Here is a 25,562-nt window from a genome sequence, read left to right on the forward strand (position 1 = left end):
TCTTCTTTGTCTTATTTACTTGTGTTATCCAAGGCACTTTTCGCTTCTTTGGCATTCATCTTGTGCAAAATGGGAGCCATCTGGCTATCATGGAAGGGAAACCCTAAAAAAAACCCAAACACTTGGGGATGCACCATAAGCTGCTGCCTCTTTGGAGGAAATTCTTCTTAGTATCCAGTTATAGTCTGTCTGTGTCTTGATTTGCCTCACTGCATTTTAGGGCAGCATAAGTTATTTTTCAGCCTTTTAAGGGCCTGCTGGTTGGAGGGGAGTATCTCATATCAGATCTTTGGCTGGTTTCTGTACCGGGATGGGGGTGGGGGACAACATAGGACTGATTATGAGGATAAAACAAAACTCTCTGCATCATCTCACAATTTTTGCTCGTAAAATGCCAGATTTCACAACTGCAGGCTTTAATATTAGCCATAACCTGAACATTTATTGCAGTAACCTATTGATAATCGAAGGGAAAAAAGATAATGGAATAGGTAGACAATGGAAGGGAAGATACTCCTCACATAGGTTTGTCATTTAGGGTTACCTGGCTATTTAATAAGCGATTTAATCTGCACTGTCCAGTTAATGGAAAACCATCTTGTGACATGAACCAACAACTCATTGAGCCAAGAATTATACGCCAGTTGGACAGACTACCAGCTGGTAAAAGTTGGCTTCTACATTCACCACACCTTGTGACTGATGAGGCTACTTCTGTCTTTAAATTTAAATTCTTGAATATATTGCCCTTGCAAATTATGACATCTAAAACGATACCTCACTTGTTCTGCTTGCTTTCCTGGCTGTGGCCAATCATAGGCCAGCTAGATCCTAAATTATACTGGCCTCTTAATCTTTAAAATATTTGTGCTTACTGGTTTTTTCCAGATTTCTAGCCTATGTAAAAGAATTGTAGCTTTTTAAATTCAAGCTTCATAATGTCCCCATTTTCTTTTGCTTCAGTGTGTTACAAGAACTGCTTTTCAGTTCCTTTCATCCAACTCTAATTAATCTTTAGAGGGACAAAATCATATTTAAAGACATTTCTACAAAACCCAGGAAATACTTCAATAAAATTCAGAGTCTTTGATCAAGGGCTATTCAAAATGCAATTTTTGAGAAAAAGGGAAAAAATTCTCCCCATTGTTACATTTACAAGTAAGCTTGTTCTATTTAGGAAGGTACATATTTGGCAGAGAATAAAAATATTCACTAGTGCTACCAAATTTTCTTCCCCTCATTTGTTACTACCGGTATTTATCTCATTCCGAGTGTAGAAAAAAAAAAAAACGCATTTAGTTGAACTTTAGCCATAATGATACCCAGTTTGCAGAATAAAGTTGTTGCTCATGAATATTCTCGGCTTGTTACAACTTCCTTGCAGTTGATATTACATGAGTCAATAAAATATCCTATATAGTGCCTTGGTTCAAAAGCCTTTTTGGGAGGGTTTGGATACATATCTTCCACGAGCCCAGCTTTTTTGCCCTTTGCTTATGACCTACGTTAAAAGCCATATGACAACTGAATTCTTGGCATGAAAGGTGAAAAAAACATGGCTTCTTACTCAGTTCCCAGGCACATCCTCAGACTGAGTTGTTACCCAAAGGACTGAACTCGACACCCCTTGTGCCTATCCTCATCTGCAGTTCTATTTATCTGTGGAATACCAGATTGGAAAGGGCCAAACGTTCAATCAATTTGTTTTGTGAAATACCAATATTCGAGAGAGTAGCGTGAAACATTTCCCCACCATTTCCACTCCTGTTTTTTTTTTTTAACATTGGCTTATGGTTTCCTCTAGAGTAGTGTTTCTCAACCTTGGTAGCTTGAAGATGGGTGGACTTCAACTCCCAGAATCCCCCAGCCAGCGGTGCTGGCTGGGGGATTCTGGGAATTGAAGTCCACCCATCTTCAAGCTTCCAAGGTTGAGAAACACTGCTCTAGACTATATCTTTGGTTTTTAATTCTCCACTCAGGAGGTTCTGCAAAGTGGGGGGCGGGGGGGGGAAATCCCTAGTGAACAGTAGGCTGCAAAGAGCTGTCTGCTTACTAGATTGATCCAGCTGCCCAGGCCACAACGCGTGACCTCCGTGTAACTTGCACAACTGCAGAAGCAGCTTGGAACCTGAAAATGTATTTCTAGCCCTTAACACAAGTTGGGAGGTGCACTAACGTCAGTTAAATAATTTTTTTTTAACACAAATATGACTATCTCTATTTTTTTAAAAAAAACAACAACAACAGCAGCAATACACTAACACCAATACAAACAAAAGGCCAAAAGCTTTGCATGCACCCAACAGGGCAAGGATCCTGCTGCTGAGGTAGGCCATTTCTTATACGAATTACCTTACCTAGTAAGGTCAGGAGCATAAAGTCGGGCCCGAAAGAAAACTTGAGTGGACTCCTTATCTCAATTTTGACAAGAGCTTGCTACAACAATGGTGCTTCTGTAAAGGCCTCCCCCCTCAAAGTAGGTACTAACCCTGAGGTTCGTTCACTGACGCCGCACCTCTCGTCAGGAGTTTGCACGGCTCGTATTTTGGCTGTTGTATTTTGTGCCTACCTGAGTCACGAATTCATAAAACCCATATCAAGGTGGGTGAGCGCTCACTCTTACTATTGAACTTTCTTACAGGACTACGCTGCTAAGAGAAGGCTTGCAACCTCCCAACGTTCTTGCCTTCGAGGACGGCCTCTCATCTGGGTTTAGAGAGATCCTAGTTCAGGGGCTCTCCAAACTTGGAAGACTTGAGGACTTCAACTCCCAGAATTCCACAGCCGGCTTTCCTCAAGCAAAACTGGCTGAGGAATTCTGGGAGTTGAAGTCCACAAGTCTTCCAAGTTGCCAAGTTTGGAGACCCCTGTCCTAGGTCATGGTTCTAAGGCAACTCTTGGAAGGCCTCCTCCCTGCAGAAGATGCGGAAGGGCAAGCAAGTGCCAGAAGGGCAGAGAGAGAATGCCACACGGCAACACTGCGCAATGTGCTTTTAAGACAGTGGGAATCTCTGTCAAAGGAGACTTGTGCCAGAGATGAAGCAGCCTCTGTTGCTGCCTGCTGCCCCCTCCCTCCCCCAGATACTCTGACGAAGCTCCGTGAGACCTCGAGCTTGGGAAAGGGAGGGGGGGTTAGACAAAAAAAAAACCCTGACAAATTTCAAACAATTCCTTTTTACAGTATATACAAAGTCCAAGAGGCAGAGGGTGGCCTCACGCAAACATACAGACGGGAACAGAAAGACAAGAGCTGGGAAGTTGCACCGCCGAGACACACGTACAGCACCCGTTCCTTAAGAGTCAGCTTGGGGAGGGCAAGGCTGGGCCCCCTTTACCCTTCCAACTGACAGGCCTGCAGGAAACAAGGGGAAGGGGGTGGGGGGCAGAGCTCCAGTCAGATGGGTCCCTTGAGGGCACTGGCAAGGGGCAGGGAACGAGAGAGACGGCCAGGCAAAGATCCGGCAACGCACAGAAAGGGGCCTCTCTGTTCTGCACGGGGGCTAGCAACTGTCGCCAGCCCAGGGGGCATTCAGCAGGAGGGAACTGCTTCTTGCCTGCTTACCCGTGTAGAAGCTGCAACCCGCAGCAGGGCTCTGCAGGAGGCTGGCGGGTCGCTAGGTGTGCCCTCGTGGTCTCAGCAAGGTCAAAGCTTGGTTATTCCAAAACTGCAGGGCCCAGCCAGCCCTTAGCTTCATTTCTTGCCGAGGGCGTGGGGAAGGGCCTGAAAAATCAAGCAGCCCTGCCCAGACGATCATGCCACGTCGTGGCAGCCAGGCTTCCTTTCCTCTGTGCAAAGGGCTGGGGAAGACAGGAGCGACAGGCGCCCTTCAAGCAGAGAGGAGCCACCTGACTGCTGGGCCACCGTGGGTGGGTGGGGCCCGACAGAAGCAGGACCAGCCTGCCCAAAGGCCATATTGTAGCGGTACTGAGAGGCTGTTTGTGCCGGGGAGCAAAGCAGCCGCTGCCTTGCCACACGCGAGTCCCGCCAGCAGGGAGAGGGGTTAGAAAAACGGCTGGTGGGACGGCCTTTCGGAGAGCAGCAGGCCCCAAGGCAAAGTGCTACAGAGAAGTTCGGTAACCGTTCCTGACCTGACTCGGGCTGGTGGCAGGCCTGGTGGCCTCCCTGCTTCCTCCCCAGTTTCCCCAGGCCAACGTGAGGCAGGAGGGCCTCGTCTTTCCGGTGCTCTTTGCGAGAGTCCACCTACCTGCTTGTGCCAGGTGACTAGTTCTCACCAATGTAAAGAGTTGAGGGGGAAAAAAAAAAAAAGAACCCCCAAACCCACCATCTGGACGTTCTCTTCGGCCAATTCTGGAATAGCTTTCTCGGCTGCAGCCCAGGAACAAGAGGGAGCCTTGAGTGGAACTGAAAACTCAGGCGCTCTTCCTCCCCAACGTATTTCCAAAGGCCCTGTGATGTCACACTGCTTGGCCCACGGTCCCCGTCCTCTTTCTCAGAAGAGTTCTGGAAAACGGCCAGTCACCCCAAGTCAGATGAATAAATATTTCGGCAAGTCCCAGCTCCATAACTCACTCGTATGGGGCTCAGCGTGTGTGTATGTGTGTGTATGTGTGTGTTGAACAGGGGAGGGGCAGAGTCTGCATCACACTGTGGCAGGACCATCAAGCAGAACAATCAACACCATTCAACTGATGTCTTAATGCAGTTTCCAGCGCTTCCTCATGTGAGCCAGTCACATGTCTTGGTACAGCCCGGGTTACCTTATCAGTCATGTCCTGTTGAGAAGAGAAGAGAAAAGGGGGGGGGGATGTTTGTCAGCAAACGCAATCTCAGCCACAGGGTGGAGCCAGAGTAACAGCAGCTGGGAAGGTGGACTTGGGAGATCTGGCCTTCCCAGCTGGAGCAGCAGGTGGGTTCAGAACTAGGAAGTGGGCAGTTCTGTGGTTAAGAGAAGCGACTGCAAGCAATGCTAAGTCTTACGGCCATGGCCCAATTTTTAATTTTATCAAAACCGAACAATGGGAAAGCAGTCCCAAAGGTGCTTTTTCCAAAAGGCAACTGGACTTTCTTCTTGTTGTTTTTCCTCTTGAAAACATTTTGCTTCTCATCCAAGAAGCTTCTTCAGTTCTGGTCAGGTTCTTGGATGAGAAGTAAAACATTTTTGAAGGAGAAAAAAAAAAAAAAAACGACAAGAAAGTCCAGTTGCCTTTTGGAAAAGCACCTTTGGGACAACTATGACCTGAGAATCTCCGTAGACAATAGGAAAGCAGGTCTCAATTGGGGGCCAGGAGGTACAGATACATCTGGGGTAGAATAATGTGGGGACAAAGACAGTTCCATAGCTGTCACCTGTGCCACAACTGGATTCTTTACTTAGGACTTTGCCACAAGAAAATGAGGGTGCTGAAGCCACTTTATATGTTGCCAGTGCCCTTTGGTTTATAAGTGATGCTCTTCCTAGAATCTGAAGGGGGGTGAAGCCAGCAATGAAACCGTCCCCCTTGTTCCTCCCCACAACCACCAAGGCAGGTGTGTTGGAGTGTCCTTACCATTTTCACCTTCGGGGCGGGGGATAGAGGGAAGGAGCAGGACCTTGCTGACTGGCAACAATGGCTGTAGATGAAAGACCTGTAGAGGAACAGCAAAGATATCCCCAAAGACCGTTAAAACCGCAAACGTGGCTACATAAATTGAATCTATCAATAAAAACTGAATTCGGAATCCTGACCTCCGCCCCACTCCCAAATCACACCCCTCTCTGCAGAAGCACTCACCTGTTGCATAGGGCAAGTTATACTGGGCTGGGAGCAATGAGTAGCCCAAGTGGTGGTGATGGTGATGCGTAGACATCAGACGCTGTGAAGGGGAGGAGCGAGGCCGGTCAACGCTTCTCTCAGCGCCACTGGCTCCCCCTAGGCTGCTGCAGCCTGCGCTGCTTCCTCCTATCCCGCAGCCGCTGCGCTCCTGAGAGGCCTTCTCGCTTATCTGCACGGTAAGCAGAAAAACAGACGGGTTTGAAGCCCCAAACATGAATCTGTAAGGAATGGCAGGCCATCCTGGGCAGATTTTTGACGCTGCCTTGCAATTGTTGGATTTCTCCAGTCCCTGTAAACTCCAGCCACCAGGCAGGACAAGTGCATCATCATCTCCTCCAATCATGGTAGGATCCACGAGAGAAGGGCCACAGGTTCTCCTCTAATCATGGTAGGATCCACGAGAGAAGAGCCACAGGTTCTGGTCCAATCATGGTAGGATCCATGAGAGAAGAGCCACAGGTTCTGAGCCAGGCTTAACCAAAAGGCCCAGCGCTGAGAACTTAGTTAATGCAGCACCAAATAAACTCACCGTTGGGGATTTGCTCTTGTAGTGGCTGGCGTGTTGCTGCAAGATATCCAGGGCCTTGGATTCAGAGCTGGATTTACAGCCGATAATAGGACTAGCTCGAGATTTTTCGCTCTCTTCGCTTCCCGAGGATTTGCTGCCGTACGGGGAGAATGAGTAGCTGGAAGGAAGGTAAGAGCCTGCGGGAGAGATACCAGTCAGCATTTCTACCCTGGGTTTTTCAGAAGAGCCAGCCACCCAAAGAAACCAACTGACGTCATACATTCTACAGGGAAAAGATGAGAAAAGGAAAGGCTTTGACTCAAGGTTGGCAGTAGGAGAAGTTTTAGGAGATGTCATTCCACCCAGTCTTCTGGTTTTATATTCCTAGATCATCATTAGCTGCTAAGACAAAATTACCAAGTTCGAATGCTTGGGGCACACAGGTTAATATAACCCATAAACACACAAAAAACCCTTTTAAGGTCCTCCATAATTTTAAAAAATGAGCAGGGGACCCGAAGGGGGAAAAAAAAAAGAAGTTTTAGAAACGCTGCCATAAGCAAAGTAAAGGTACATTCTCTGCAACTGAGGGAATGGGATCTGAATTCCCAGGAGAGGAATTCCAGGGGAGAAAGAAACATCTCAGTTCAAATCGTCTGAGGGAAAGCAGATGAAGATGGCTCCTCCCTCATAATTCCCAGAATATATGCTTTATGGAGATGGAAGTTTGCTTTAGTTTGACAAGATTCTGTCTACGGGTGAGGAACACTAAAGAAATCTGCTTGGAATAATCCTGATGTGTCTTTCTTGGTTTTTCGGAGCCTGGCAGCATCTTGATCTTATGGTGAGACATCTCACCATATCTGTCTATCTGAGCTCAATTCCCTCATTTTATTCACCTGTACCTGTAATCACAGGGTTCCCTTTCAATTCCCCCTACCTGGATAGTTCTGCATCATGACGGTTGGCATGCCACGATAACTGGGATGGCCGGGGTCGTACGACTGACTGTAGGAGTAGCCGTGCATGTAGGGGATGTAGGACTGGTGCTGGGTGAGGGGGGAGGACACGGGCACATGGGTGCCGGATCTGGCGTCTTTCCCCATTAAGCGCGAGTCCTCGCTGGAAGGCATTTTGCAGTCAGAGTTGATGCTCTCTTTCCCATCTTCCTTCCCGAGGGATTCTTTGCCGCGGCTCCTCTCCTCTTTTAACTTTCGCTCCCTCTCTTCCTTCCACCGCTCATCCTCCATTTTGATGTCAGGGTATTTAGCAGGGTAAACGTATGTCCACATGCGGGGTTCGGCCTCCTGCAGCAACATAGGGTTGAGTCAGTCGGGTGACTAGCAATTCCACAGCCCAGAAGTAGCCATATTGGAAGCTGGGGGAACCTCAGGTGGAGTATTTAAAAAATAAGAGTCCATGGAAGCAATTCTATATTCACATGGATCCAGAGGTGGGTTTCAACAGCTTCTGACCAGTTCTGGAGAACTGGTAGAGGAAATTTTGAGTAGTTTGGAGAACCGGTAAATACTACCTCTGACTGGCCCCGCCCCCATCTATTCTCTTCCTCCCGAGTCCCAGCTGATCGGGAGGAAATGGGGATTTTGCAGTAACCTTCCCCTGGCGTGGGGAGGGTATGGAGATTTTACAGTATCCTTCCCCTGCCACGCCCACCAAGCCATGCCATGCCATGCCATGCCCAGAGCCGGTAGAAATTTTTTTTTGAAACCCATTACTGCATGGATCCCTCCCACTTTACTTCTGGGCTTTTTGGCTTTTCATCTACCAATCAAATGCCTCTCTGAAGCATCGCATAACATTCACCAAAATTCTAAAATTCTAGTTACGTTAACAAGCAGAAGTAAATATACATTATAAATTGTTCATTTCTATTGATTAATGTTACTTAATTTATTATCACTGGTCAACGTCATTTAAGACTGAGCAGTGAGATGGTCCAGTTTTCGAAGCACCGATCAAAGTAAGACAAAAGCTACGCAATTCTCATGCTTTTTCTGCTGCGTGCATCATTAAACAATAGCTCCTCTTCATCTATTTGACTGCCCAAAAATCAAGCATTAATGTGGGTGGGGAGAGTGATTAAAATGCCACCCAGGGTGAATTAAATATCAACAAATCTGAACCAACCAGCTATAGTTGTGCTAGCCGTACTTATTTCGGCCGAGATTCCAAGATCCAGAAACCCAGGAAACCAAATAAGCATCCACATTAATGCTGTTGTCACTTCCTCTCCATCTCGTTTTCTGCACCCAGGAATTAGTCATTCTGACAACCATCTCTCCCAGTTCAACCACCCAGCATCCTCCTTGTCCTCCTCATTTACCTGTCTGTACCAAAGTACCGGGTCCACCTCAGCCTGCCGACTACAGTCCAAGCCTGCCTTTGAGTCTGCCGTCTCTTTGCCAAGATGGCTTTCGTTTAATTTTCCCTTGAGGCCTTCTAGAGTCTGACCTTGGAGTTTTGTGGAGTCCTCTAATTTGGGGATAATGACCGACTTGGCTACGTCACTTCCTTGATCCTTGGCCTTATTGAGTCCAGGTTTGACCAGGTCAGTTAAACTGGGTGCTTTGGTCAGAGTGGGTGGGAGAGAAGCCTTCTGCTTCCACTCCTCCTTCAGGATCACTTCTCTTTCCTTCAGTCCCAGGTCCACCTTTTTGTCCAGCGCACGCTGCTGCTGCTGCTGCTGCTGCTCCAGACTCTGGCGCTGCTTCTGCTGGTCTTCATACTGTTGCCGATAGGTTGGGTTAGTGCTGAGCAAGTGGGCGTGATAGCCTTGCTCGCTGTAGCCGTAGGGAGGCACGTAGGCGTATTGGTTGTAGTACAGGGACTGCATGTACATGTTGGACCTCTGCTGGATGACCGACGGCTGCTGGCTTGAGGGGCCCAACTCGGCCTTCTTCTCCTCACAAGCCTCGTTCTTCACCTTTACCTCTGGGCTTGGTGGCTCTTCATCTTTCTTCAGCTTCAGGGCCTGGCTATCTATGGACGTTTGGTTGCTGGGATTAATGGGGCTGGGGCTTGACTGGGCATAACCTGGTGAATAGTAGGCCTCAAACCCTTGGTAATAAGGAGATTCCTTGTTCTGGGGCTGAGAAGGGAAGAGGGCTTTCTTGGCCCCTTCCTTGGCAATTTGATCAGGGTCCTTGGCCTTCATGCTCTCCAGCTTCCCTTCCCCGTCCTCCCCGGCATCTGAGATGTCAGAGTAGGCCGGGCTATTCGTTTTCACAGAGCTGGCTTCGGCTCCGTTTTGGGTGACCACGTGAAGTGGAGTCATGGGCTGTGCGGGGGCTGTGCTGCTGTCTAGCCGGCTGGTCCCTCCGATGGATGGGCTTGGGGCATTGTCAGTGAAACTGTAGATTTTATCTGCCTCGGCCTTGATGCTGGCAAGGCGGCTCTGGTGTGGGTCGGAGGAGCCATTGAGAAGGCTTTCTCCCTTTGTCCCAAGATCGCTGGGCTCCCCACGGAAGGGGCTCTTGCCTTCCTCAGCCCGACACCCTTTCCCAGGGGTCAAGGGGCTCTCCACTTCCTTGGGTTCCTTTTTTTTCTTGTCCTTCTTCTTCTTGTCCTTGACAGGGGTCAGTGTAGGGCTGACTGTGAAAGGCTCACCCATTACAGTTGGTTTAGGCTGAATGGGCTTCAGCTGAGGGCTGTTAGGCATGGCCTGGACGACGGTCGTGGTGAGACCCGTGGAGGAGCCAGGGCTGGCAGCGGTGAACGTGGCTGCCTGGAAGGTGTAGATCTGAGGTGGAATGGCTGGGGCGATGGGTCGGGCGGACTTGATGCTCTTCGAACTGATCTTCTCGGGCTTGATGCTGACCAGCTTTTTCGTCTTTTCTTTGTCACCGGTCCTCTTTTCTACCGAGTCAAAGCCATCATTGCTGGTCTCATCGGGTATCAAAGGACCATCCTCGGAACCGTCGTTCGAAAGAGCACCAGAATCGGGATCTCCTTCGGCACCTAATTTCTTTTTGCAAGTGGCTTTGAGGTTGAACTTGTTTGATGGCGAGGGACTGTGCGGTTCTATCAGCCGCACTTTAGGAGTAGTCGAACGGGCTGGTGAAAGGGAGCCTTTCTGGCTCCCGGAAGCACCGTTGCAGCTGGTCAAGTCAGCCGGAAGAGAGGATTCCTCTCCATACTCGCTATCCCCATCGGCCTCAGGCTTGCTGTCATCATCCGTGTGCGCATGGGCCTGGTGATACTTGAGTCCATTAATGTGCTTGTATTTTTTGCTGCAGTTGGGATGGGGGCAGTCAATGAGTATAGGAGAGGGGCAGTTCCTATCCAAAATGGCAGGCTCTACTTTGATGGCTGTGGTGGCTGCTGCTGCTGCAGCAGCTGCCGCCACAACTAGAGGTGTCGTCGTTGAGCCCATGGAGTTTGTGCGGACACGTTTGCTTCCTTTGGAGTCCTCAGAACTGGAATTCACTTCCATGTCAGAGAGAGGCTTGCTCTTTCGCTTGGTCACGGATGAAGGGCTGGCCTTGACCTCTTCCGAAGTGCCACTAGGGGGGAGGCGGTGCTCCGAAGAGTTCTGGCTGCCTCGGCGTCCTTTGCTGTTGGTCCCTGCCCGAGTTTTGCTACTGTTGCTGGAGCTTTTGGTATCCGTCGCTGTTGTGCTTTCGGCCACTGGAGGGTTGCTGTTGGGACGCACACGCTTACCTCTCCCACGGCCATTCCGCATCTCCAGGTCACTGGTGGGAGAGTCACAGAATCTAGGAGGCAGCAGAGCAGAAGTTAAGAAAAAGCACTGAGTATAGCCCTTGAGCCATTCTCTCTCTCTGCAAGTAACTCTCTATCTATCACATGAGTGATTGGAGTACAGTACTGCAGGCTACTTCTGCTGCCTGCCGGCTGCCTGCAATTTGGCAGTTCAAATCTCACCAGGCTCAAGGTTGACTCACCCTTCCATCCTTTCGAGGTGGGTAAAATGAGGACCCAGATTGTTGGGGGGCAAGAGGCTGACTCTGTAAACCGCTTAGAGAGGGCTGTAAAGCACTGTAAAGCGATCTATAAGTCTAAGTGCTTATTGCTATTGCTATCTCCCAAAGCTAGAAGGTTAGCACCAAGGCAGTGGCGGCATCCTGGTTGCTTGTACTAGCCAAGCTCAAACCTGAGTTTTCCAGCTTTTAATTCCTCATATCTCTAGCATTCAAAGACAAAGAGAGGTTTCGGAATAAGCACAGTCCCCACCTGACAAGTCGTTGTACAATCCATTATCTAACCTTTCCCAATTCCCTCTTAGTAATTCAATAAAAAGTCACACAACAGTTCAATGGGCTCAGCTGAGACGCAACACCGATTGGTTTCCTAGGTAGAAATTGCCTCACCAGCCTCCCACGCAAAAATGAAAAGGCTCGTTACTCAAGGCAAGTTTCCTTCAAAACCTGTAGCTGCTTGAGTTCTTATATCACACTGATTTTTTTTTTTAAAAAAAATAGTGGTGGACTAGGACACACACTGCAAGAGGAAGAAAGGGCACAGGCCAACAGTTTCTCAATATTCCCTAAAATTAGAGTAGTTTCTCTAGCAGATCCCTCCCCCCTTGCCCCTCCCCCTAGAGCTCACAAATGAGCACATACTATCAGCACGCAGCAAGAGAGTCTCCTCATGTTGGGTTTTACCTGGGTGGTGCCCAATCGTGTTGTGTGCAATCCAGTAGTGTACCCACATATGTCTTATTCCTCCAGGTAACGTTCACCACCAGCATGCCTGTGAGGGGGAAATAGAAGATTGTGAGTTCCCAGGTCTTTAGGGGGCCAGAAACATTTCCCCATCTTTTCTCATCGTTCTCGACCACAGTACAAAAATATCCCTGCCAAACAAGTCAGAACAAGTGTGGGTGGTGACTAAAATTCTATGTAGCTACTCAAATCTATTCTGTGTAGCTAAGTCAGCAGGAGAACCTAGCCAGAATTTCCTTTGGGTTCACTACTACTTATTTCTTTCATATAGGAAGATCCTCCCAGCTCTAAAAGCTACCGATTGCAAAAACTACAGACCAGACTCATAATGTTGTTGAGCTTGGATAAACATGAAGACACTTCTGCAATAATGTCAAGAAAATGGCAAGGATGCCATCACTCAGAATCAATTTTGACTCGGAAAGCATTTCTACTCATTGACCTTGATGGGGGTAACGTTAAATAACAGATATTTTTGATCAAGCCAAAAGCCAAGATGGTTCAGCAATTTTTTCCACCGTGTTCAATCAAAAGTGCCTTTGGAAGCTTTTAGAACACAATTTGCAATAAAGCAATTGGTAGTGAGGAGTACCATCCCAACCCTTAAGATGATAGATGCCATATCTATGAATTGTAGTGAGTTTTGCAGATAATTTTTCCTGGTACAGACTTCAATGATCACTTAGATTACCTTGGGATACCTGCTATATATTCTCTGCAGTGACAGCTGCTCTCTGGATTAGGGTTAGGGTCTCCAGAATTGAAGACCCTAACTGATCCCTAATCCATACTTCATCAGCTTTTCACATCCTGGTGTATTTATATAATTATTTTTAAGGTCTTATAATAAAAGGCCTAATAGTTTGTCTAGTTCCTTAATTAGTTTATCATTTTCTTGGATCAAAGTTAGGCTGTGAAAGTGGTATCATGCATGGCTCTGCTTTTCTTCATTCAGTTCCTAGCAAACTCTCTTCACAGTGAGTCAAACCAGTTCTTCTTCAATGTAATATGATGATTAGTCCTGTTTACAGTAGACTGCTTACATTTCTCTTGTGGTTTGCCATTCTGGGATAACTGCCTTTGGGGGAGTGCTCTCTGCTGAAGTAGATCAGCAAAAGCTCCCTTGATTGTTAAGAGTAATAAGGATTGGGCTAATGGGGGAGATAATACAACCTCCTTCCATAAATAGGGTCCTATATTCATTTGGTGCAAGTGTACAAGCATGGCACCTCATCTACTCTCTATATTACCAACCTTTCCTAAATCACTGTTCAACAATCAAAAGTCTCATAATGAACGGCAAAGCATCCCCAGCCACAAGTTTCCCGTTACCAAAAAACAAAAACAAACAAACACTCTCCATTGAGTCCTAGTTTACATTTACATACCCTGTTTCCCCCCAAATAAGACATCCCCTGATAATAAGCCCAATTGAGCTTTTGAGTGTATGGCAATAAGGCCGAGCGCTTATTTCAGGGTTCAAAAAATATAAGACAGGGTCTTATTTTCGGGGAAACATGGCATATGGTACTATATGTTAAGATCCATATACTGAAAACTAATTTTCATCTGAGCAATATATTATGAAATAAATACATCTGTTTACTCAACTCTTACATCTACTCTTAGTATTTTCAGTTTCTATGCTGAAGATTTTGAATTGGGTCTTTGTCAGGAAACAATCATATCCTATAATATCAGGCCATTGGTAGAATTTAACTCAAATAGACTTTCCTTCCAATGACTACCTGCCCTGATGATTGTATCACAAAATCGCAGGTGTGCTTATGCAGCTCGCAAGATGTATCTCCTGCAAGAATCTGGGAAAGCAATGTGGGGAAACCTCTAACTAACTCTTTGGGCAGAGTAGGAAGAACCATTTAGAATGGCTGAAGAATGCAGAAGCAATCTAGAACAGTAAGATCAGTAGCACTACTTCAGTCATAACCACTATTTTTTTTTAGAAATTAACTATCTTATTAAAAAACTAGTATCTCTCTCAAGTCAAATCCTAGTCTAAACCTCAGAATTCTTTCTTTGGACAAAAAAAATCTTCCAAGATATAGGAAACTGATTATTAGCATGTTCTAATATTAGCCACAAAAGTACAGAGAGGAAACAATATGAACCAGAGCAACTTTCAGGGATTAAGGTGAAACAAAAGCAAGTCGGACCACATTTAAAATACAAAACAATACTTTTCTTTAAATTAATATTAACGAGCAAAAGTTGTTTTGTATACTTTTAAATGTTTAGAAAATGTCTCTCTTCTCTCACCAAAAAGCATGCTTTATTAACTCACACCCGTTCATACATTAATAGGAAATTTACTGTGTCTGTTCAGCAGTTAATGATTTCCAGACCTCATTAGCCCAATAAGAGTGACCGATTACCAGAAATGACAAGAAGGTTATCTCAACATGGCTGTAGCTTAAGATCGTGTCGCCTCTGCTTCAGCTTCTATAGATATTTCACCCTGAAAAACCTTATAAGTTGCAAAAGTTCTTTTTGGAGGATTGGACTGGAAAGATAATGGAAAATTATTCCTTCGTCATCAAGCAAAGCACATGTGGATGAACACAATGGTATTTGTACTTTATGTAGAAAGCAAGCTGACCATATGTAGTGTTGCAGGCTTTCAAATGTGCAATGTAATACATATTTATTTATTTTTTTATTTTATTTTTATAAAATATATTGGATGACTTTGGGCCAGCCACTTGCTCTCAGCCCAATCTACCTCACAAGATTGTTGTGGGGGAACACAGGAAAGAGTATTGTGTGTGTTCACCGCCTTGAGTTATTTGTAAAAAATAATAAAGGCAGGATATAAATAAGATAAAATAAATAAAATTCTCTCCAATAAAACTCTTAGGCAGGGTTACACTCAAGTTGTAATACAGCAGAGAATCAGGGATATAAATTTGGATAATGGGCAGATAATGGACTTGGAAATTTAAGTTCTATCATTCCAGGATGGATTTGGGTTTGAGGGGTGCGGGAGGGGGGGGAGGGGGAGGGGAAGGGGGGAGAGACCAATGGGGCAAATCTTATCTTTGCTCTGGAAGTGACTTAGAGGGAAGGAGGGAGGGGGATGAGCAGATTTCCCCCTCCTCTCTGTTCACCTCGCCTTCCTTAGAGAGAGCAGCTCCTCTTACTGACTCGTAAGCTGCCAAGATGACCTTCCACTCATCCTAATGTCTTTCTCTCAACTTGGGGGGGGGGGAGATGGATCTCTCTTCCTGCAGGTGTCAGCATCAAGCAGGAGGCGCCAGCTTTTGAAGGCAAGGCCGCTTTGTACAGTTTCACGCTCGGGCTTCACACACTGCTTTCCTGCAGAGCCTTACAAGTTAATTGTGTGGCAATGCGCCAGCAGCTGCTTCCATCTCAGCGCTGGCAGGTCAGATTAGGAAGGACGTCCTGGCAGCTTGCCCGCTGCCATGATCACAGGAGAAAGATGAAGAGCTCTGTAAAGCAGAGACCTCAGTGGTGGTTGAACTCACCCCCCCCCTTTCCTTTGCCTGCTGCTCTGGCAACCAAACAAAGCACAAGACTAATTGTAACTCCTGCCTGACACGCCGTGTCCTAGATTTAACCTACCTCAATCAATCATGCACACACAGAGGTGTGTGTGTGGGGGGGAGAAACCCCTCCCAGCAAATAAATGCGGAATTATTTTATGAAATGGAAGGTAATTTGCAAAGCAGCCTCTTAACCTGTCTGCCTCTTGGAAGAACCACCACCTTTGCTGGAAAAGGAAGCCGAGGGGGGTGAGAAGGGGAAGAACTGTTTCCCACAAGCTCTCTCATTTCGGGGCCAGCGACGACTGCTACATTCAGAGTAATGATCCGGACGGCTTATTTAAAAGCCACTAACTGCTTTTAAGGAGCACTTTGTAAAGCAATGCGAGATTAAAAACTTTGATTTTAATAGGGCCAAAAAGATAGAACTGTCATCCCAAAAAGCATCCAGTAGTGCAGCTACTGAGCTCAAATTATTTTGTGCTGATACAGGCTGGTTTGGTCAGATTTTCCAAATTGCAGCCATTTTACCACTGGGCAACTCAGGGAGAGAAGGCTGCGCCCATTTGGCATTTCCAAACTAAAAATGTACCGCTTTCCTACATTATTATGGCTACATAGCTGTAACTGGGGGATTGCTGTGATCTGCCAAAGAGCCACTTCTCTTAGGCGAATTAATTTCTCCAAAATTCAAGAGGTGGTTTTATTGGAAAAACTTTTCCTTTCACCTTGTGCTTCCGTTTGTGACCTTGTGACTGCACATGAAAACCAGCCTCATTAAGAGAGTCTTAATGAACCAACCCCACTTTGTCAATATTAGTTCAATGGGGTTTTACTTCCTTTTTATTTAAAGGAAAAATATTTGCCCTCTCGTATAACTCACATTCTTTTGTGTTCTTTTAAGTTCAGATTTCACCTGTTTGTTTCAACCATGGCAATTTTGTTGTGCTTGGCACTTACTGGACCGTCAGCCTAAAAGTTCAAATTATTTTTTACAGCGTCTAGCTCTGAATACAAGAACATTGTTTATTCAACTTCAGTACTGGACTGGATAATTCCTTCTTTCTCTCTCTCTTTTTTTTAAATAGCCACAGGTCTCTAGTACTACAAAGAGAAACAGAAGTGTGAGAAATGTTATTCTTTCTTTTTATTAAGTATTCTCTTTCACAACATTTTATTTTCCCACCGCCTATTGCCACTGAATGCTATGGAGGTTGGGAAGGTGGATTTTATTTAATAGAAAAGCGTGTACAACAGCTCCAACGATGGCTACTGATGCTTTCAAATTGGCACACGCTCTGCTCTGCAATTTCTACACCAGAGCTCCATCGCTAAGTTTCAGCTCTTGGGGCAGAATTTAATTATGCGAAATTCAAAGCGCTGGCCTGCTATAAGCTTACAATGGCAGCAGCCTCCCTCCTTTTCTTTCCACCGGGGACTTGACAGAACCGCCTGCCCTCTTTCAGAGAAAATGTATACCTCTCAAAACAAAATAAAGAAGAAGAAAAAAAAAAAGAAATATTGCAACCCAGAGTGCTTCTCATCCACCAGATAAAAGGGAAGGAGAGAGATTTGGAGGAAGACGCTTCTGATGGTTCCTTTGTGCAGCAGCTGCTGTTGCCATGCAGTGATCCTTGTTGCTATGAAGATCTGTGTGTCAGACAATGGGCTTTTTTTTTTCTTAACTGCAAGCCCCACTGCTATTGGCTGAGATATTTCCCAGGTGAGTGGCAATGGTACTTCAAGCCTCAGATTTTGAAGGTGGCTGAAACGGGTTTGCCTCCAACCTGGAGCAGGTCTGCGGCCATCAAAACCCCTCCTCTTCCATTACTGGCTCCGCGCCAGATGGCATCCATCACAATTAGAGAGGAAATGGGAACCAGGCGGCTGGCAAGGCTGTGAGTGGAGGGCTGCGTTTTGCTATAATTAAATCCATTAATGATCTCAGCAGATCAGAATTGCACGTAACAGAATTAGAGAAACTGCTACGATTGCCGCCTTAAATGTCTTTACAATATCCTTGCTGTTATTCAGCATAATGTATTTCTGCAGGAGGCAGTACAAGCAGTACTGTACTTAGAAGTCTGTTTACTCAGCGAAAAGAGCAGATGGCCCTGAAAAAGCTCTCTCTGGAGCCGCAAGGACAAGTGGTACAACTTGCACAGAGGTCAATAATTTCAGAAGAGACAAATTTAGCCGTTAAGAACTCTGAACCGGTTGTTGTTTATGCCCGTAGGAAACATTTCCATCCCTTTGCCCTTCTGCATTAACGGGTGGGGGGGTGGGGGGTGTCCTTTAGACTCAATTAAGGCAAAAGGGAACACATTTCTTAGTTACCGGTAATTGACTTGTAATCAGTTCAGAGGCAAGAGTTCTAATTTATCAGAGTTATCAATGAACTACATGTTTCGTTATAATGGAAACCGTGGCTTCAGCAAATTTACAAATGGAGTCTTTAGTGCTGAAAATAAGCCCGGTGTCTAATGTCATGTGTGAACTAAGGCGCTGGGTAAGTAGCCCAACTATGCAAACAATTGCATTAAAATGTTCACTTTGCTTCCCAGACATTGATGTTGTTAGTGGTACTTGGCATCTCAAAAATTGTAGAGAAAAAGAAGAGCCAGCATTTTTTTTAATCTTCTGCTTGCTCACCTAAAAGAGACTTGCTTGCCACGAACAGCAAAAGTAAATGAATAAGGATTACGGCAATCTGTTTTCTGGCTTGGCATCATGTATCATATAGGAGAAGTGCCTTCATCAGGCAAAATTGTAAATCCTCACCTGAAAGCCAAGTACCATTGCTAATTAGGCAGCCAACGTCTTGCCCAGTACACAATTGGAAAACACATACAGCAATAGAATAGTTCAAAATCGATCCAAAGGATGGCAAAGACTTTTTTTTTTTTTTGTGAGGATTACATTATTTTTCTGACAGTATGAACCACGGCACAGCTGGAGTAATGTGGCAGACAAGAACTCTGCACGTTTACAGTGAGTGCAGGCTAAAATTAGTTAAGCTGCAGGAATCACAGAATAATCTCTAGGCAAGATCTGAAATTATAGCTGCTAGAAAAGGGTAATTCTGCAAACGCATTAGAGATAGTAATAAGTGGGAAAGGATGAGTATCATCTCATTTGCCTCCTGAAGTAGTTTTCTCTGAATGTAGTGTGTAATGTGCTCAGATCCTGATTAATACACAAACCTTCTTGACAATTTCAGGAGTTCGGCTAGGGCAGGGGTCTGCAACCTTAAACACTCAAAGAGCCATTTGGACCCGTTTCCCACAGAAAAGAAAACACCAGGAGCCACAAAACCCTTCCCGTGCCTGACTATTTCCTGAGCGCCCACAGAACTAGCATATGTAGTTGAATTAAACGTTCTGTTTTCTTCTGAAACTTTCTTTTCTTGAATTTATCCATAGTTGGCCTACCGGGGGTTGAAAAGCTCAATAAATCGCGTGCCGGTGGGTGTCGCACATTGGCAGTTGCGATGCATATTTTGAGTGACAGGGAGCCACAGCAGAGGGGTGAGAGACTAGGGCTAGGATGATGGAGCTTGGGTTTATTAGGATACAGGTACCAGTTCAAAACCTGACCAATTTGACAATGGATTGGCCCTTCCTCTCATCAACAGCCAGGGAATCAATATTTGGAACTGCCACTAGCAACAAATTGTTAACTCAACACCTTAACTCAACTTGATATCTAATAGAGCTATCAAATGGTAAAAGTAAGAACTGTCTGGCAGGTTCACCTATTCATTAGAATGTTTTTAAGTTATAGAGAAAAAGAAAACAATCAGCAGAAAGCCAAATATTCCCGAGATGATAAAGCTGAGTGATGCTTTTTTCTGATCTTTAATCAGTCAGCTTCTCACACAAGCTCCTGGAGATACAAGTCTGTGCGCCAAGTAAGTTTGGAAAGAACATTTGTCAGCATGTCTTTGTCTTTCCAAATTATAACCTCTCAGAATCTGTCAATTCCACTCTGACTGGCATCAAATCAAAATGGATCAGTAACAGCCAAGGATATGCATTCTGCATCTCAGCAAGATGCTTCTTTGTATCACTCTCTCCAAAGATAATTGACTACCTCCCAATTGTTACTGGCTCCTTGCCAAGGCAAATCATACCTCTTCAGAAGTTTCTAAAGGGGTAGCGGCATTAATCTCTTGCAGCAAAAGCAACCAAAAAAAAAAAAAAAGGTTTATGTATCTTAAAAAGACATTTTTGTGGATGAGAATCTGGTGGGAAAGCTGGTGGAAGACGACATTCTAGCTTACGAAACAAAGGAGGGCAACTCCTTCCTTTTTGAAATGGAAATCAAAAGTTTCCCTCCAATTTAGAATATTTGCACATCTTACAATCATTTTACACTGCGTTCAGAGGTGCAAATATTAAAAGAGTTTAAACTGAACAATGACTGGAAAAGATGGCTTTAGAAAATGCAAGCCTTTAAACAAAGAACAGATTCATGAAGCTTCAAATCAATGCATTCATCTTTTTGACTCCAGAACATAGAACCATTGTTAAGCATATACACGTGCAAACCTGCAACTTACAGTGGTGGTATGATCTACTACATTATATCGATCAAGTGGCTAGCACTGGTCTAAAACAAGTATACTAAAGGACACCTACCGTCTTCTGTCTCCTGCCACACGATGCCTTCCAGATTAACGCTGGTGCCAGGTTCACAGGGGCCCAGGCACTCTGGTTCAGTAGCTAGTGCCACATCACAGGTGTTCACCCCTACAGAGCGAGTGCGTACCATTATCTGTTCACATGGTGATGAGATATCACTGTTAACAACAGGGACAAGAAGATGCAGTGGTAGCACTGCAGGGGTGGACACGGGAGACTCCATCTGGAAAAACAGAAAATGAAGCAGTCACAACTGAGGCATACCAACGATTGAGGGGTCCCTGGGTCCCACCACCACATGTATCTTCCCAAACTAAGGCTCTTTCACAAATCCTACACTTGACCTTACCTTCACAAATGACTGTAGTAAGTTCTTGTCTAGCATATTTATCAGCGAAGAACAAACTCTAGAGCAGGGGTGTCCAACTTGGACGACTTTAAGAGCTGTGGACTTCAACATGCTGGCTGGGGAATTCTGGGAGTTGAAGTTCACAAGTCTTAAAGGTTGGACACTCCTACTCTAGACGGCCTGACTTGGCCATTTTGACTAGCTATGGAAAAAGCTTTAACCTTTCCCCAAGAACAGCTCCGCTCAGTTCATGACACAACTATATCCATTCTCCAGCTCTTGCCTCTGTGTTATGCTGCCAAACCAAAGGATATTCATTTGGAGAGAAAAAGAGATAAAAATCTAGGCAGAAAAGTTTATTTACGTGTTTAAAACATTTATAGAGCTGTCCATTTTATATCAAACTCTGGGCAGCTCCCCATGAAAATGCTTCGTGCAAGTTTATGCCTAAATTTTGCCACTTTAGACTTCAGATAGGATTTTAATAGGGAACAAATGTTCCTCCTTGATAATAGGATTCTTACATGCAGCAAACTAACATCGTAGACATATACAACTTTCTCCTTGACACGCTAGGCTTTTCATCTAAGGGTACACATGACAGTTCAACCTCAAAGCCTCTGTCTGGTGAAAGACTGGGGTTTCCTATGGAAAAGGCACTCGATGCCTGCCATCAAGTGTCCATATTGTTATTCACCCAACCCAGGGATCTAGCTGTTGCACATAGCAAAGCATTCTCACTCTCCTAATTTAAGCATCCACCAGAGAAACTTAATAGGTTTCTAGGTTGAAACATGAGCTGCAGTGTAAGAAAGCTGGCTGCTCACCCAGAGCGCACTCCTTCCATAAAACAAGGCTTCCAACAAGGCTATTGTAGTCCCTCGCATCATCTGCTAATTCGAGAACTCCATGACATGTCACTCTGCAGTTAAGTGATGGTCTGAGTGTCTTTTGGGTAAGTGCAGACACATTCCAGCCAGGGAGATAAAGCCTTCAAGATGTCACTCTGGGAAATCTGCCCGCTTGCTGCAGATTGGAGCTTGGCTTTTGGGTTTCGGATGAGCCCAAAGCTCATCCCCTTTGCCAAAAGATAACCTGCATCCTCTTTCCCGTGAGTATTGGTAACCATAAAATCAGAGGTTATTTATGGAACACGACTGCCAAGAACCACACACACTCATTCAAACTAATTCTGTTTTTGAACGGTTGCCAGATCCTTGGTTGCTGCAAATTGTCTCTCTCTCTCTCTCTCTCTCTCTCTCACAGAGCTACCACTGTCTTTTTATGAAGCAATTAAACACAGTGAAATGGAGCAAGCTGAATCTTGCATGCTTAGTGTTGCTTGTCCAGAACATCAGAAGACCATCTATGCATTTTTTCTTCTTCTTCTTACAAACATTTTTGAGGAGGGGAAGAGTTGCAGCCCTGATTTATTAAACTGCTTCAGCTGACAGGTACAGCCATGCTTAGAAGATGGTAGAATTATCTTGAAGCCCGCCAGGGCCTCTGCTGGACCAGGAAGAGGGGGAAATGCTTGTATTTATCCTTCAGCGCACACAATCTCATTAAATCTCTCCCATCACATAAGCAATAACTGAGGGAAACAGCTGTCTACCCTCTGGCAAGGTTCGGTGCCCAAGAATGTAGGCACTGCTGAGTTCTGGGAATGGATTTTCACTTCCAGTCAAGTTAACACAGCAGGGGAAAAAAAATCACCCAGAGTGTCACTGCCTGCTTGCCTGCATTAAGCTCTTTTTCTTCTGTGTACATGTTTGCTCTGGACAGCTAGCCAAACAAAGCCGATCTTATCTGATCAACATTTAATACTGTCTGCCTTTTTAATCTGTAGTGATCGAGCTGGCTATGTTTGTCCAGGCAGATAACAGAAGCTATACCCTGTTTTTTTTTTCAAGGGCAGTAAGCCATACCTCAGATGTGCAAGCTCCCTGACGTAAGCCCCTATTTGCAAGGCGATCGGCGTTCTTAGCATAACACAAATCTCCCGCTCTCCTTGAGTTTGTCTATGTGCATTTGTGTATGTAAGGAGTGGAGCAACTTACATTTTGCTGAACAGGATCCTTGACCCTGTGGAGTACCCTTGTGGAGGCATATTGATGTATTTAGCTTTCTGCTCCGCTTAAGGGAAGAATGGCACAAGGAATGGAGGATAAACATGGTGCCCTGTTCTCAGCTAAGCAGAAATTCTAGGCACTCCCAGCACAAAAAGCACAAGCCAGGCCCTTCACAAGCAACACATTATTACAGCTTTATCATTGCTAAGATTCCAGAAACAGAAGTCAATCCGTATTTATTTGATCAATGTCCAGCAAAATTTAACAGAATAAAACCAGAGTGACGCAAATAAATACAATAAGGTATTAACAGTCCATGTATACGAGGGTTTCCAGGGGAAGGAACAAGGAAGGCTGTATTAATCAAAGATACCAAACTACTTCCCTTCTTTTTTAAAAAAGCAGCTCTGACAATAGTAACTGAAGGAAGTAATTTTTGATTCTAACGCTACATTCTGGATTGAGTCTCTCATAAGGAGGCAGTAGGTGGAGTCCCAACATTGCCAGCTGAAGGTCAAGCTTTTACCACCAGAGAGAATAAAGGAGAGACTTCTGCCTGCTGTTTGGGACAGAAGAAAACGAACCTAATCAGCTGCTCCAGAAATCTTTATTCTCTAATCCCGAGCAGATGTTCCTTCCTTCTCACGTATTACAGCAAAACATTTTGGCAAAGAACTAGGGGCAGTCAATTTGTCTTGGAAGATGGAAATTGGCTCACCACAACACTTCCCTGGAGGCAGAGCTGGGGCACTTCTTGAAGTGTTTAAGAGTCAGAAAAGTTGCAGGTTTGCAAACTGTTCAGCTGCTCTTCTGCTATGAAAGGTAATCAGTACTCGGCAGAAGAACGCTAATTGCTGCTCCAGCTTTGCTAATTATCATTTGGTCACGTCTGTAATCTGTATTATGCCACAATGCATAATAAGCAGCTTGCTGAGAACCATCTAATAAGTGAGACGCCTTTATGGGATTTCATATTTCACTCTGCAGTGGAACAAATGTACTATCATTTATCAGCTGGAGGAAAAGGGGATGGCAGGTAGCGCAACCTTCCCTGCAGCTTTTGAAAAGATGGGGGGGGGGAAAGAAGAGGAGAAAGTGGAGAGAGTGAGTTCTTAAAAAATTTATGACACGATACGTGCTGCTGACCAATGTACATCTGAAGGGGAGAAAAGGAAAGGGAGCTGCTTGTCTATAATTGATCAAGTTTCTGCCTTAAACCAAGAGTCTGAACTGCAAATGAGAAAAGAGTGTTTATCTAAACAAAGCTATAGTTGTGAGAAAAAGTTTGTGACCTCTTTAGAACTATCTGTAATCCTGCAGGATAAGGACCTGCTGCTTTCTTTAAGTCCTACAATAAACGAAGAACTTCTGTCTATACTGAATACACTCAGCCGGCATTTATGATCTTTGTTGGAAAAATACATCAAGCTTTAGATTTAGTCCACCTTTAATATTATATTTTATATAATTGAGCTGCTTTTCTGTACACATTTTTGTCTTTTTCTGTTCCATTTCTTTCCCTCCCTGTTTTGTGCCTTTCACCCCTGTATTCTAGAACGAACAAACAACAAACAAACAAATAAATAAATAAATAATAGAAGGTTCATATTAGCACTTGCAAAAGTAAGTTCCAGAGAAATGGTGTTATTTTTAAAGGGAGATGTCAAATGACACAGCGTTTACTAAACACTGATGCTGAAATCTTCCATGAAGAATATAGGTTGCAAGAAGTGTAATGTACCTTTTTATTAAATTGCAGTTATGGACACAAAACGCAGGCACCTATGGGATTGTAAATTAAGTTTAATAATTAGTATACCTTATTCCTTTTGTTCTGCCAAACGTTGGCTAGAAATCATGTTGCTAATAATTGGTTATTAACTGCCATTATATTTTAGTGATGTGATTTGAGGGTGCTCTGGGGATGGCAAAAAAAGAGGGGGGGGTTGGAAGTAGTCTAGGCTGACAGTTATCCAGCTGCTGTTATAGTGTGCTTGAAATAAACATTCCCCACCCTTCTCTTTCTTCCTCTTAAATGGCAGTTATTTATTTATATTAGGTTTGTGTGTCGCCCATCTCATCTAGATGACATGGGCCTGCAGGATGCAAAATGGAATTGTTACATGTCTAAACTGTCATATGCATATATGTATAATTTGCATTCTGCTGCAGTGCTCTAACAATTCACTGCAACGTTTTTAGGTTTCAACTTTAATGTGAGTTATAGCCAACTGAAGGGAGAGAAAGCACAGGGCATTATACCATTTGCTCTCAGCAAGAACCAGATGGGAGCATTTCAAGATTAAGTAAACATCAAAGCACCAAATGTATCTCCAGGGCCAAATATTTACATTGCCTCCTCTGAACCTAGTCCCCTACAGATATGTGAGATCAATATTGTTATGTTCTTGTATATTTTTCTCTATTTAATACAAAGCCAATTTATTAAATCAAAGAACCTAGCTGTGACACTTGTGACAATGAGGGTTATCCCATGGAAAGTCTGATGTTTGAACACATTTGGTCTAATCAAGAAGGTATATTTAAGAATGCTAACCCTCATGTAATATCAATTTAGCATACTGGTGACATAATGTACATATTACTTCTCATTAAAGAGATTACATTTTGCCATGGAGGTTAACAATTCTTAGCTTCTGCAATTTTTTTTAATCATGAAGTTTAAAATATTAGCTACAGCAACAGGCAGGGGAGATACCGAGCAACAGGTAAAAAGGCAAGAATGTGGCACATCACCTGAATCACTCAATACTAGTACTAGCGAGAAGTAAGTGAAAAGCTGATCATTTCATGATGGTTACTGAAATATGGATATCCCCCTCCCCAAAAACCTGCAAGTTTTGAAGTGGTGATCAAATCCATAAGGAACTGCAAGTACTCAACTTTATTCACAATGTGAATACAATGTGTATTGCAATGTGAAAAATGCTCATGGCAAAATTTCATGTACCCCCCCCCAATTCAATTAAAA

General features: G+C 44.6%; 1 protein-coding gene across 3 annotated transcripts in view; it reads right to left on the reverse strand.

The window, feature by feature from the left end:
- Window positions 1–3,158: 3,158 nt before the first annotated feature.
- The window catches only part of ZNF609 (zinc finger protein 609), a 75,606-nt gene continuing 53,202 nt past the window's right edge, over window positions 3,159–25,562 (reverse strand). For 2 of the 3 annotated variants that reach the window (XM_070953306.1, XM_070953308.1), the window contains 8 exons: window positions 20,147–20,372; window positions 11,926–12,013; window positions 8,628–11,016; window positions 7,224–7,590; window positions 6,305–6,480; window positions 5,734–5,944; window positions 5,509–5,587; window positions 3,159–4,734 (listed from right to left, as the gene is read on the reverse strand). In XM_070953306.1, the coding sequence (XP_070809407.1) occupies window positions 5,514–5,587; window positions 5,734–5,944; window positions 6,305–6,480; window positions 7,224–7,590; window positions 8,628–11,016; window positions 11,926–12,013; window positions 20,147–20,372 (3,531 nt within the window). In that variant the 3' untranslated portion in view covers window positions 3,159–4,734; window positions 5,509–5,513. The other variant, XM_070953307.1, reaches the window with a different exon arrangement.

Source organism: Pituophis catenifer, unplaced genomic scaffold, assembly GCF_029215685.1.
Source record: "Pituophis catenifer annectens isolate HBS135680 unplaced genomic scaffold, rPitCat1.0.hap2 SCAF_14, whole genome shotgun sequence".
Classification (NCBI taxonomy): Eukaryota; Metazoa; Chordata; class Lepidosauria; order Squamata; family Colubridae; genus Pituophis; species Pituophis catenifer.